Genomic DNA, 14476 nt, shown 5'->3' on the forward strand with positions numbered 1-14476 from the left:
CAAATTTCTCTAAACACTTTTCTTTCAAATTCTAACTTTGGCATCGGAGGTTCTTCGGCTAAAGCCTCCCCTCCATTCATCGTGGGCGCGTGAGGATCTTGGCCTTAACACCATTTATCCACTCCAGTGAACAGTAATAGACTCCAATGAATAGTAATAGGCCAATGCATCTCCACCCCTAAAAAAATGCGCTGGCATAAACGATCTTCACCCCTACAAAATGGGCTGGCACCCAGCCCATTTAAAATATTTTAAAATTTTTTCTAAAAGAATAAAAAAATAAAATAGTTTTAATTTCGCATAGGATTTTTAACCAATCTCGTCACGCCACGTGTCATTATCCGAATGTACTATTTTGTGAATAGATTTCCGCTAAGATTTTCAACCAATCCCGACGCGCCACGTGTCACTTCCGTTTTACAATAATTTAGCCAAGATTTCGATAAGATTTTCAATCAATCACGTCATGCCACGTGTCATTATCCGAACGTACTATTTTGCGGATAGATTTCCGATAAGATTTTCGACCAATCTCGACGCGCCATGTGTCACTTTCGGTTTACAATAATTTAGTCAAAATTTCGATAAGATTTTCAACCAATAAACCCTACATCCTTTCTTTTTTTGTCCATATAAACCCTACATCCCTACATCCATCCTCACACCAAGCTTAATCCTTCTTTTAAGCTCAGAATCCTTGTTCATCATTTTCAAATCTTGAGTCCTTATTACAATGTCTTCTTCAAGGAGAGTGTATAAACAATTGCAGGAGCAACAGAAAAGGTTGTTGGCACAACAGGCAGAATTGGCCAATCTCGAGGAAGGTGGAGATGGAGATGAGGCTTTTTTCATGGAGGAGGATGAGGATGATCACCATAGAACGCAGAGGGCCTCACATTCCTGCCGTGTCATGGAAGCCGTGGGTCAGATAGCCAAACCTAGACGTGTTGCAAACCTCGATAGAAAAAGGGAAAGACGAGATAAAGATCTCTTGGAAGATTATTTTATTCCCAATAGCATATTCTCTGATCATGTTTTTAGACGTCATTTTAGAACGCAATGAAGTTTGTTCGACAAAGTCATGAATGTTATTTGCAACCATGATCCATACTTTGTGCAAAAAGATGATGCTTTTCATGTTCTAGGTCTTCTTCCTGAGCAAAAAATTACGGTTGCCTTGCGAATGCTTGCATATAGAGCATCTGCAGATCAAGTGGATGAGATCGCGAGGATGGGAAGAACAACTGTTCTGGAGTCCTTGATGCGGTTTTGCTTTGCTATTGAAACCCTCTACACCAATGAGTACCTCCGGACACCCACGCCAAGGGACATATGAAGGCTTCTGAGGAAGGGTGAGATGCGAGGCTTCCCTGACATGATTGGAAGCATCGACTACATGCACCGGACTTGGAAAAATTGTCCAAGTGCGTGGTAAGAAGCTTATGGTGACAAAAAATGAACCAAAAGCATCATTTTGGAAGCGGTGGCTTCATTTGATACATGGATTTGTCATGCTTTTTTTGGTGTTCCAAGAGCTCAGAATGACCTAAATGTCATTGCCCAATCCCCAGTGTTCGACGAACTGCTGCAAGGAAAATCGCCGAGATGCACATATTGGGTTAATGGTACCCAATACAAGGGATCATACTACCTTGCAGATGACATTTACCCAAGGTGGTCAACGTTTGTCAAAACAGTGCCACATCCATAGACTGAAAAGGAAAAACACTTCACAAAATGTTAAGAAGGGTGTAGGAAGGATGTCGAGCGTTGTTTTGGTATCCTGCAAGCTCGTTGGGCGATTGTCAGGGCTGCAGCTAGAATGTTTGATGTCGAGGCTCTTCAATCCATCACGATGACATGTATTATTCTCCACAACATGATTGTTGAAGATGAGTATGATTATGATGTCGTCGATGAATATGAGCTGGATCCGATGAACAACTCAAGAACACGTATCTACTTTGCTCATGACCGAACTGAAGATCCCTTGCAACACGAGCCGTTGGAACGCGATAGACTTTACAATGAATTGATCGTTCAGCGGTACACTAATGTGCAAGAGCCATACTGGCACGTAACTCGCCAGAATGACTTGATTGAGCACCAGTGAGGATTGCATGAAGGCGAAGATAATTAAAATGAGGCTTGTGGTTGAAGAATAAAGTGTTTTTTTTTTTTAAGTTTATGTAATTCTATGTAGTGTGTTTTGTTTTTAAGTTTATTTGGTGAGTTTATGTAATCTTATTTCATGTGTTTAAATAAAGTACAAAAATAAATAAATAATTACATTAAAATTGCATAATAAATTTAATAAAAATAACATAAGAAATTACATAAGAAATTAAATAAAGTTCAAAAGAAAAAAAGAAAAAACATACAAATTACATAAGAAATTAAATAAAACTCTAAAAAAAAAGAAATTACATAAAAATTATACAAAGTCTATGGAGCTAGGATATGTGGTGCTAGGATCTTGGTTGCTATGATTTGTGTAGCTAGAACCCCCTTGACTTGTTTCCGCATCTCTTGCACTCCTCCTTCGCATGACATCTCTTTTTTCCGATGTCCAAAAATATTTTGAATTCGGAGACAGTCCTACGAAATACTTGCTTATAGTGTCACAATCTACTTGAGCCATCCTTTCTTCTCTAAGCATTTCATTTTCTCGATGAAGTGCTTGTCTAACCAGCTCGTTCTCTCGATTAACTATTTCTCTTTGTCTCTCAGTCGCCGCATCACGGGCCTCAGTAGCTGCTATTATTGCTGCCATAGCAGCAACTTTTTCCTCATCTCTAGCATTTTCCCGTGCCATGTTTAGTTCACCTTGGCAAGCAAGTTCCTCCATATATTTAGTGTAGTTATTTTTGGAAGAACTACCTTTTTTCTTTGATGCCTTTTTACCTTGAGGCCTGAGGGACCGACGAGTCGGTTGGATCTCGAGCACTTGTTCAGGCGTCCCTTCCGTGTCTTGAAATGTGTCGGCTTCTTGTTCGGCCATGTCTGGTTTTGGTGAACTATGTAGACCCATGCCGTGCATGACAACTTTTGGACAGTTTGCCACAATTTTGTATTTAGGGTAGTCTTTGACAATTTCCCAACATTCCCATTTGTTGAATGATTTGTTCTGGTTTTTGAATTGTAGAATGCTTAAGCTTGTAGTGTCTATAAAAATGTGGGATAAGATAGTGTTAAAAAATGCGGGTGTAACACAAATAAATAAATTAAAATATTGATGCGGGTGGAATGCATATAAGTTACATAAAAATTACATAAGAAATTAAATAAATTAAATTTTGATGCGGGTAGAATGCATATAAAAATTACATAAGAAATAACATAAAAATTACATACGAAATTAAATAAATTAAAATATTGATGTGGGTGGAATGCATATAAATAAATAAAAATATTGTCACCTAATCCGCTAAACTTGTCCCACTACGCAGGTTACCGGAAGCATGAGAGATGGCGTTTTTGCAACAAGTAAAGGATGCGTTGAGTTTTTTCCAACGACCTTAAAGACCTTGACTAGTTCTAGCATCTTTTCCATGTACATCGCAAAATGCTTTCGTAATTTTACTCCACATTTCTCGCTTATCCATCTCATTACTCGTAATCGGGTCATGAGTAGTGTGAACCCAACATTCACACAACGTAACATCTTCAATGAGCTTCCACGAAGACATTTTTTCTCTCTTAAAGTGTAGAAAATATTGAAATGTAGTGTAAGGTGGAAGATGAGGGTTAGATATTTATAAAAAAAAATTAACTTTTTTTAAATTTTATTGTATTTTAAAAAAAAAGTTTATGTATTTTTTATAATTTTTAATTAATTTTAATGTAGTTAATTAATCTGGACTGTTGGATTTGAAAAATATTCAAATCCAAGAGCCAAGGATATGCCACGTGGCCAACGGTCATAAATCTGACTGTTGGGCCCTTATTTTTTTTGGGGAAAAAACGTGGACCGTTGATCTGTGATCGGACGGTCCAGTTTAAAAGTAAAATTTAAATTTTTGTTACCGTTGGAAATCCAACGGTTTATAAAAACTAGCTGTTGGAAATCCAATGACTCTGAGCATGCCACGTCGCTGCAGCACAAGTGGGCTGACAGCAGGCTGACAGCGCCTGCTCCTTTGTCCCTTACTCGTTGTTAAGCCCGAGTCTAGTCCACACGCAAGCCAAATAGGCCGGCTCTTGGGTCTGTCAAAAATCGGCTGGTTTGTTGCTTGGCTTGGGTTGGGTGCCAGGTAACTGAACGGGCTGGAGTGAATTCTCTGACCCCTCAGCTTGATATTTGGACTGGGTGTTGGGCAAATGCATCTCCGGTGGACTTGCTCTAAGGTGTTAATTATTTTGCAGGTGCATTTTCGTCCAAGAAGAAAAAGGTTGAAATTTGTATCCACAAGTTGGTGCTTTCATTGAAAGCTTGAGTTACACGCTCGTAAAAGACTTTCACAATCAAGGTTTTTCGTTTTCTTGTTCATTTGTAGATTTTTTGTACGTTCTTACTCTTGGAATTTTTATTTATAAAAATTCTTAGATAAAATATAAAAGAGAAGTATAATGACAAGAGATTCGGAAATCTTGACGAATGGATATTCCAACGTTCAAGAAATGGGACCACGGCGATCCACGAGGCTAAACGCGACAACAAATGGAGCGACACCACCACCACAAGGCCCCACTTTGGCAGCTACCACTGAAGCAACTGTAGCAGCCACCCTCAGCAAGGCCCACGATGCCAAGGCCTCAGTCCAAGCTGTGCCATTGAAGCCCACACAGACCCAAGCCCAAGGCGAGCCGGCCCAAGCCACCCAAGCCCAATTCAAGCCAAACGCGTTGCCGAACTAAGCCTTAGCCTTGCACCCGCGTGCACCACATGCTATCCATCCCACTCTCATGGTGTCCCAATTTCCCAACTCAAATCTTGCACCCGGAGTCTACCACACTTTCACTACCCAAGGAGACACATTTCATCCAAACTCTTCCAACCCAAATGGAGAACAACACTTGTCTCGACAAGTCGTAGAGTTGACGAGCGCCATCGCACAATAGATGACCTTGGTGAATCAGCTCTTGGAGCTCACCAAGATGTAACATGTCCCAGACGAAGTGTCCCGAAGTAGGACAATGGCAGACGAAGAACCTCTCTAGCAGCATCCCTGCAAACAGCTGCTCGACCAGGCATAAACTGAGCATTCCAACAATGTACACTCCCGACTAGGAACCCAAGATATCGTATACTCCTGTCTTAGCGCGCAGAGTAGCGTGCATTCTTGACTAGGCCCACAGACGAGTAGACATTCATATTTGGGGCCACACTCGGATAATCAACATGAGCAGCCTTCCTGGCAAAGTTTTCATTCGCGGCTAGGCCCGCAAGGAGCATCATTCACCTCACATCAGAGTAGGCAGTATGATGGACGAAGAGAAGCAGTCACTCAATTCGGCTTAAGTTCAACCCGCAGTTTACAAGAAATTCGTTCGCCTGCTAAGAACGTGCCACATGCACCACAACCGTGGCATAAACGAGCCGAACACATGGAAGAGCAGCTGAGATTAGCAGGTCACGATCGGGAGCAGCCGAGAGCTCCATTACCCCCAACAAAGGCAAATTCAGGAAAAATAGAGAGACTCTTAAATGAGCGATTGCGCGATTTCCAACCCAACAAAGGTCACTAACGAGGCACTACGACATGACATAACCAACATAAGCAGGCCACCCTTCACGGATGAGATCGAGCAGGAAGAGCCTTCACGCAAGTTTAGCATGCTGCATTTCACATCCTTCAAAGGGGATGGAGACTCTGAGAAACACCTAAAGCACTACCGAAGCGCAATGATCCTCTATCGAAATAACAATGCTCTCATATGCAAGATAATTGCCACCAATCTACAAGGCAAGGCGCAAGATTGGTTCCACACCTTGCCGCCACAATCCATCAGGAGTTTCGACGAACTTTCTTTGGTTTTCACCAAAAAATATTCATCATATCGCTCGACCAAGAAGAAGCCCGACATCCATCTGGGTTTGCTTTCTAGTGTGAGAGGATAAACTAATTGCTCTCAAGTGCAAGAGGGTAAACCAATTCCCCGACACCCACATGGGTATGCTTTCCAAGGCGGGAGGATAAACTTACACTCCGAATATCCAGGTGTGGATGAGCCAGGATTCCCTGGTATAATTAGGTGCACAATAGCTTACGCCGGGATTCCTAGAAGTAGCCATAATGGTCCTTTCAAGGCTTAGCTAACTAAAGCATTTTAGGTCTCTTGGCCTAATCCACGGGGAACCGGGCCTCAGAGACAGAGGAGGCACATTACGCAGTACACCCTAGGGACGGCTGCCCTGGAACTCTAAAGCTGCTATCAAGTGCACTAAGGTAGCCTGCGGTTTCTAGAAAACTACCTACGGCTTGCCCTTCAAGCAGTAAAGTCGCGTTAGACTTATACAACTGCACATTCTTGTGAAAGGTTAAACAAGCTAGCGTGCATATACAAAGATATATCCACTGCCAACATTCTACGCAGTCAATAAGCTTCACCTCTGGCAAGCACGAAATGATCGTAATACCCCGTATGTAAAAAAAAAAATGGTTATATATATATGTGTGTGTGTGTGTGTGTAATTATTTTTACGTAACAATTTTATTAGATTTATTTTATGCAAGAACCCACTTTCGATATGTAAAATAGTTTCAATGTAAAATCCTTTTTGCTACAAATTATTTCAAAAACTTGCTAGTATTTATTTCATGTTCATATGTAATTAGAGATATTGTTAGTTTGAATTGGAGAAGGGGATTATGATGAGTTTGGCTTTATTTTTCTCACAAAGGCTAAGTGGCGTTTTGCCAACCATTGGAGAATAAAGAGGAGGGGTTAATCACTACTCTAGATAGGTTGATGTGGAAGTTGGTAATTAATAGAAGCTAATAATTAGGGTGAAGAGGTGGAGTCTATAGCATATGTATGTTAGTTTATTTGCATGTAGGTGGCAACACTTTGAGGTATTAGAAGTGCTTACTCATCAATCTATAGGAATCTTAATCATTAGGATGATATTCACCACTCTAAATAGAGGAAGATGACAACTTATTGTGGTTAAAACATTTCACGTGGCCTTTGATGGAAGGAACATCTTGCATGATATTCATTAACTTAACACTTGTTGTCTTTCCATTGGAACACATTTCATTCTTAATGATTAGGACAACATTTATTGCCTTGTTATTGGAACACATTTCATGGTAATGATTAGAACAATACTTGGTTTCTTTCTATTGGCACACTTGGAAGCTTTCTCCTCAAACTAGATGGGAATGAAGATGTCATGCAATCTTTATAAAGGAAGGAGCAAGAACCAATGCAAGACATGGAGAAAAGAGAGAGGAAGAAGAAAAAAAAAGGAAGAAAGAACAACTCAAACAAAAGCCATCCTCCATTTCATATTGCCCAATTACCTTTCTTTTACATATTGTTAAGGCTTTAAGCCATCTTTCATTGTATTTGTAAGTTTATCATATATAGTGAAATAAAATGAAAGCAAACCCCAGTGGATGTAGTCGATTTGGCAAACCACTTAAATCTTGTGTTGTTTATGCAATTACATTTTGAGATCATTGTTATGAGAGCACTCCCACTAAACCTTTGAAAAGCTCCATTTACTTCCCTTGAGAATGTTGTAAAATAAGAGAGACAAATCCTAGAAAAATGCATGAGAACTTACCCAACAAAATTACTCTATAGAACTCAAATGGAGTCATGCATCAATACCACCTAGAAAGAGAGATGGAGTAAAATGTTAAAGTAATATTTATCAATTAGATTGTTGTGTGTTATCCACACTATATATTAATGATAATATAATATGATTTTGGCTACTAACAATTTGATTAGTGTTGCAGATATAATACAATTTTGGCTACTAATAGTTTGATTAGTGTTCGAGATGTTATAGAGCATGTGATTATTGATATCCTTGTTACATGGCATATAAAATGAGATTATTGATATCTATATGAACATGACATATACATAAACATTCATGCAAAGAAAGTAAAAGAGTTGTGTTGTATCAAGTGCTCACTTGTGTAAAATGTTTAAGTTGTGAGGATATTCACGGGCTGAAGTTTGCCTTGAATATAAAATAATGAACCTTGTAATTGTCAGGCATAGGGTGCAGGGCTTGAGTATATAAATTGGTTGATTATAAAAATAATGAAATCTTGTATATATCAGGCGTCGAGGGAAGGGCTTGAATATACAATTGGGTGTCAGGCTTGAATATACAATTGGGTGTCAGGGTAAGTACCTGTATAATAAAGTGGAAACTGAGAGTTTAATTACAAAAATTGGGTTTAAGGGATGAACGGGAGTTAACTCATTTTCTAAGGTATTCAGAGCCAAGTGGTATAAGCATAGTATGGGACATGCAGGCTTGAGTGCCTTAGGTATTGGTTGACGGGATTAGAAGGGAGTGAGTACATTCATTCATCTCATTGCATATACATTTTTTTTTGTATTTGCAAGAGCTACTGATTTCATTTATTATTTTAGTTGGTACTTTTGTTATGAATCAATTTTGTATACTAATATTTTATTTCCACTACGTATTAAATAAATTATATGTGGTAAACTCAAGCTTTTATTATGTAAGATTTGTTATATGTTGTACGGTGTAATCGTTGTAATTTTATTTTAATTTTTCCACCATATCTTGGTTGTAGAATTTATTTCTATAGCTAAGATATGGCTCACACCCCAGCTCCTGAATGGTCTTTATTCACGGGTCAGGGTGTGATGGATCGATTAGATTTACACTAATTCCTAAAGTGTTGTGATACTTGCTACGCAACCCACGTAATTGGTTACATAAAGAGCGAGGAGTTCTCTCGAACCTTTACTTACGAAATTCCATACAACCACATACTTTTGATACGAAAGGTTAGTGAATTTCATGACCCAAAAATCTTTAGTATGTTGTGATGTAGGCCACACAGCTCAAGGATTGAAGAAAGCCAAGGTTAACAACCAAGTGGTCACGCAGACTCATTTGCTTCTGTAAGTAAGGCGTCCGGCTGCCGACCCTATGGTTAACAACCTTGCAAAAGTTTTACACCAATACCTAAGGCTGCATAGGCTACGCGGGCCTGTCTGCTTATAGAAAAGCAACACGCTTGCCGCTAGTCTAAAAGTCAAAGGTTGGGCGTAAACAAAAGAAGTGAAGATGAAGAAAAGCAAAGGAAGCAAGTTTATTAAATTTTCTAGCAAAATTGATAAACAAATAGTAAAGGCCAAAGGAGTTCAAGCAAAACAAAAGCAACAAGAAAAACAAAGAAAACCCTAAAGGCTACCTAGGAGACTACCCTTCAGTAGCTTGGACATCCCACCACTACTCGGCCGCCACACATTCAGCAACCGCAACGTTCCAAGCAACGGCATTATCCGGCGTTTCACCCCTGGCTGTTCTAGCTTGGGCATCAACCTCTCCGACTACTTCACCAATGGGGGCCTCAAAAGTAAAAAAGTAAAGGCAAGCAAATATTCCGGAGAAATAAAGAAGGTTTCGAAGTCTTTCCTAGCAAACTTGAAGTTAGACGGCCTACTAAAGAGATGATCTAAGCTTGTGGAAATTGGCCTGACTCTGAATAAGCGAAGCCTCGAGCCTAGCCTTCTCATATTTTAGCTGCACGTTCTCCTCAAGCGGACGAACATGGACGCGCCGCAGCTTATCCATTTCTTTCTTTCAAACTTTCGTTGATCTTTAGTGCACCTTGGAGTTCCAACACTTGGGTTTCAAGCCTATTAATGACCTTTTTGAAATGGTTCACTTGGTTATAAGCAGCAATCAACTCTTCATCCTTTACATAAGCAGCAGAACGAAGCTCAGAAACAGCACTCTCAAGATCTTAAATTTAAGGTATGTAGCATCCGATCTCCTTCTCTGCACTTTAATACTTAACTTGGATCACGTCAAGCCTAGTCTTCAAGTCAACGATCTCTTTGCAAGTGATCTCAAGCTACAGAGAAGTGGGGGCAGCTATATTAAACCCCTTCAAAGCGATGAGCTCAGATTTCAACCTTTTGATATTCTCGGCAGAAGAATAAGTTTCCATTGCTATAGCCTTTACCATATCCTTGGCAACCTTGGTATCCTTTTGGTCAAATGGCATAGACTAGACTGCCAGAATAGCCATTTTCTACATCATGGCAAGTAGGGCAGTCTTCGTATACTCGGTTATGTACTTCACAAAGGAACTTAAGCAAATAACCCTTCTAACGACATCGATAAACTTGGCAAAAACGTCTATATTTTCAAGCAGATCTGGTTTTAAAAGTGCATAGATCTCAGTAGTCTTCCAAGAAGCAGGCTTAGTGGATTTCTCACAGCTGCCCACTCGAGCAGTCTTCTTCTTCCCAACATGCAAATTAGTCTCAGCAGCAGGGGGAATAGGCCTTGGTGCCACTTTAGCAGCAGAGTCTACCTTATCGCTCTTCATATTAGTAAGCCTCTCCAAAGGTGAACCAGACTTAGCTCCCAACGGACACCTTAGCACTAGTTTCGGCACTAAGGGCACGATGGAGGCTCTACGCTAAGCAATCTTATTGGTAATCGAACTAGCCATCTTTGGCATGGTAGGCGTCACTGGCTCAGATCTAACAACCCCAATCTTTCGTCTCCTTGGAAGAAGTCAAGTCAATCACAAGCCTAGGGGAAACTAGTAAACCCTCGCTGTCACATCCCGGCCCGGGCCCCCACCACATCCCAGGCTTGACTTCACCGTAGTACGATATTGTCCACTTTGGGCCCTAACCATGCCCTCACGGTTTTGTTTCTGGGAACTCACACTAGAACTTCCCAGTGGGTCACCCATCTTGGGGTTGTTCTTGCATGAACTCGCTTAACTTCGGAGTTCCTATGGAACCCGAAACTAGTGAGCTCCCAAAAGGCCTCGTGCTAGGTAGAGATGGGAATATACATATAAGGCTTACATGATCCACTCCTTTAGGCGATGTGGGATGTTACATTTCACCCCCCTTAGGGGCCCGAAGTCCTCGTCGGTATATCCCTGGCCAGGGATTGGCTTTGATACCAAATTGTCACATCCTGGCCCGGGCTCCCACCACTTCTCTAGCTTTACTCTGCCGTAACATGATTTTGTCCACTTTGGGCCCCGACCACGCCCTCACAGTTTTGTTTCTGGTAACTCACATGAGAACTTCCTAGTGGGTCACCCATCCTGGGATTGCTCTTGTGTGAACTCACTTAATTTCGGAGTTCCGATGGAACCTGAAGCCAGTGAGATTCCAAAATGCCTCATGCTAGGTAAAGATGAGAATATACATATAAGGTTTACATGATCCACTCCCCTAAGCGATGTGGGATGTTACACTCGCGAGCAGTGGAAGAAGTCTTTGGTTTTTTCTCAGTTAGTACCTCTTGAGCAAGTGTGGAAGATCTCTTGGATGCCCAACATTCCAACAGTTCATGAGGCCCGCGACCTTTTCATTTCTCTCAATATTCGACCTGGCTCGTGTTATATCCAAGAGCCTAAAGGACATGAGCCATGCGGCTCGCCTAGCACTGCGCCCTATCGCCTTAATCTACGACCTCAATCGCACAGTTGCCTTTGGCTTTAGCCAAACTGAGCAGCCCAAGTAGTGGTCCCTGCCACAACACCTCATCTGCCCATGTCGAGCCAACTCTTGGCCCCTACTAGCATAAGTGTAGCATCACTCCGATAGCTGCCCCGCGACAGTAATATCCAAGAAGAAGACAAGGAAAATTAATTTTTTCTTACCTCGGTGCAGCACGGAGAAGACGAAGAAAGCAACTAAAGATGGTCCTTTGCACGTGGAAGTGTAGAAGATAGCTAGGGGATGGGGAACAAATATCCTTTAACTTTCTCTCTCTTGTATGGTAGAATAAATTGCTCTCTAAAGTTGATTTAATAATCAACTTAAGGTAGACTTAAATAGACTTTGGGAGAAATTTATTTCCCTTTCCTAGAAGGATCTAATTTCCAATTAAAGAGGGAATCTACATCAAAATAGGAAGCAATCCTACGTTTCCTAAAGCAAGAAGATCTTTACACCTGCTGCCCTTTCCTGCAAGCAGCCCAACAGGTGTAGGGGCATTTGTGGCGTAAAAAATAATCAAGAAGAATATGGAGACGACATGTGGATTTTTTGGGTAAATAAGACAAAATTACCCTCGAGGTACATCAGAACTCCCACGCGTAAGCAATTGACACACACGACTCAATCAAGGTCAAAAGTGATCAAAATAGGTATTTATTCAAAACCTATTTCATTCATCCTCATCAGATCTTTCCCACAAGGTAACCCTCAAATATTCATTCAAATTAGGATTAATTACCTAAATTAACTGTTTAATTTCTTAATTAATTAATTAATTAATTTTCTGATGTGGTACAAACTAACACACAAATTAAACCGTATTAAGATAGTTGTAGTACGCGTAAGTAGGGATCGTTCTAGGCCGGGTATTAGTTAGGGATGCTAATCAACACAAATTAAACTTAAAAACTGAAAACTAGACTCAAACAACTCAAAACAAGCTAAACTGACTCAATTAACACAAAACTAAGTTAAATTGACTCAAAACAAGAACTACAGGGTGATTTGGACAATAATTAAACTAAGAAGACTCACAACAATAAAAAGAAACCAATTTGGACAGATTTTAACGTAAAGACACGAAATATAAAAGGGGGGGGAGTGGTTTTGACGAATTTAAAACCAAACAAAGTAACTTGCAGAAAACAAAGTAATTGATACGAAATTGGGTGAATGAAAGGGTGAAAGGCTAGTTAGAGGGTCCTTCTCCACACAGGACACATATGCATACAAATTGATTTCTAGTTATGATTTCATAAATCGTGAATGCAATTTACTTATTTGTTTGATTAATAACTTATTCTTGTGTGTTGATTAAGGACGCATACTTAGTTTGCATGCATGAATTCGATGATAGAATATAAGGGAATTTCACCTAATCGTTATGAACTTATATTCACAAGTAGTAAAAGTCACTAGTCATGATTGTGTTAAGTGAATTCTTGGCAAGAGTATCATGTAGTTCATAGTTACGAATGCCTTGTCAATGCTTATGATTTTCATAGAACTTAATGATCTTTGATATGTATTTCTATCATGTTGTTCATATAGGGAACTTGATAAGAATAATTTGGTTGCGTCGCTGAGTCCAATTCAATGAATATAGGAAAATCTGAAAGTTAATTTGTGATTCTCACGATTAATTTGGGGCATTGTCATTCATGGTTTATAGGAAGAATAACTGGAAATTGATTTGTATGCATATGTGTTATGTGTGGAGAAGGACCCTCTAGTTAGCCTTTCACCATTTCATTCACCCAATTTCGTATCAATTACTTTGTTTTCTGCAAGTTACTTTGTTTTAGTTTTAAATTCATCAAAACCACTCCCCCTTTATATTTCATGTCTTTAGGTTAGAATCTGTCCAAATTGGTTTCTTTTTATTGTTTTGAGTCTTCTTAGTTTAATTTTCCTCCAAATCACCCTCTAGTTCTTGTTTTGAGTCAATTTAACTTAGTTTTGTGTTATTTGAGTCAGTTTAACTTGTTTTGAGTTGTTTGAGTCTAGTTTTCAGTTTTTAAGTTTAATTTTTGTTGATTAGCATCTCTAACTAATCCCCGGCCTAGAATGATCCCTACTTACGAGTACTACAACTATCTTAATAGGGTTTAATTTGTGTGTTAGTTTGTACCACATCAAATTTTGGCACCGTTGCCGGGGATTAGCAAAATTGCTAATCTTCCCTTTGTTTCTGTTTTTGTTTTGTTTTATTTTCTTTGTTTTAGGTACTAGTTTATGACTCGAAGTTCTCAACCTGTTCGTGCACATATATTGGAGTTTGACGACGATTTTGAAAGAACTTTGAGAAGAAAGAGGAAGCAGCCAGAACCGAATCACCTAGTTCTAGTTCTGAATCTGAATCAGAAGTTGAAATTGAAGAGGAATTCGGAGAAGAACAAGACATGGCTATTGACAATCGAACAATCAAGGAACTTTCAGCCTTGGGATTGGACAATGCCATGTCTCTTTGCATTCAATACCCTACAATAACTCATGGCAAGACCGATGAGTTCTAATTGAAGTCTAGTTTGCTGCATCACATTCCCAAATACCATGGGTTGTCCATGGAAGATCCGAACAAGCATTTGAAGGAATTTGAAGTGGTGTGCTTGAGCATGACACCAATCAACGTGGATGGCAATATTCTGAAGATGAAAGCCTTTCCATTCTCTCTTATGGACAAGGCTAAAGATTAGCTCTATGAATTAGCACTGGAACTGTCACTTCTTGGGAAAGCATGAAGAGAGTATTCTTAGAGAAATTCTTCCCAACTTTAAGAGTCATTCTGTTGAGGAAGAAAATTAGTGGAATTCAACAAAGCCAAAGG

At 39.8% G+C, this 14476-nt stretch overlaps 1 protein-coding gene across 1 annotated transcript; it reads left to right on the forward strand.

Moving 5' to 3' along the window:
- The first annotated feature begins 733 nt into the window (after positions 1-733).
- Positions 734-1336, forward strand: LOC139196050 (uncharacterized). Its single transcript, XM_070821714.1, has 2 exons — positions 734-1043; positions 1146-1336. The coding sequence occupies exons 1-2, from the start codon at positions 734-736 to the stop codon at positions 1334-1336; spliced, it is 501 nt and encodes a 166-aa protein (XP_070677815.1).
- The last annotated feature ends 13140 nt before the right edge of the window (positions 1337-14476 follow it).

This window comes from Malus domestica, chromosome 05 (assembly GCF_042453785.1).
Source record: "Malus domestica chromosome 05, GDT2T_hap1".
Taxonomy (NCBI): domain Eukaryota; kingdom Viridiplantae; phylum Streptophyta; class Magnoliopsida; order Rosales; family Rosaceae; genus Malus; species Malus domestica.

Bases quoted from the DNA above. Each gene is read 5' to 3' on its own strand.
- LOC139196050 (XM_070821714.1), top strand. From the start codon at position 734: ATGTCTTCTTCAAGGAGAGTGTATAAACAATTGCAGGAGCAACAGAAA. The intron at 1,044-1,145 runs GTCATTTTAGAA...TTCATGTTCTAG, and splicing joins CTCTGATCATGTTTTTAGAC to GTCTTCTTCCTGAGCAAAAA.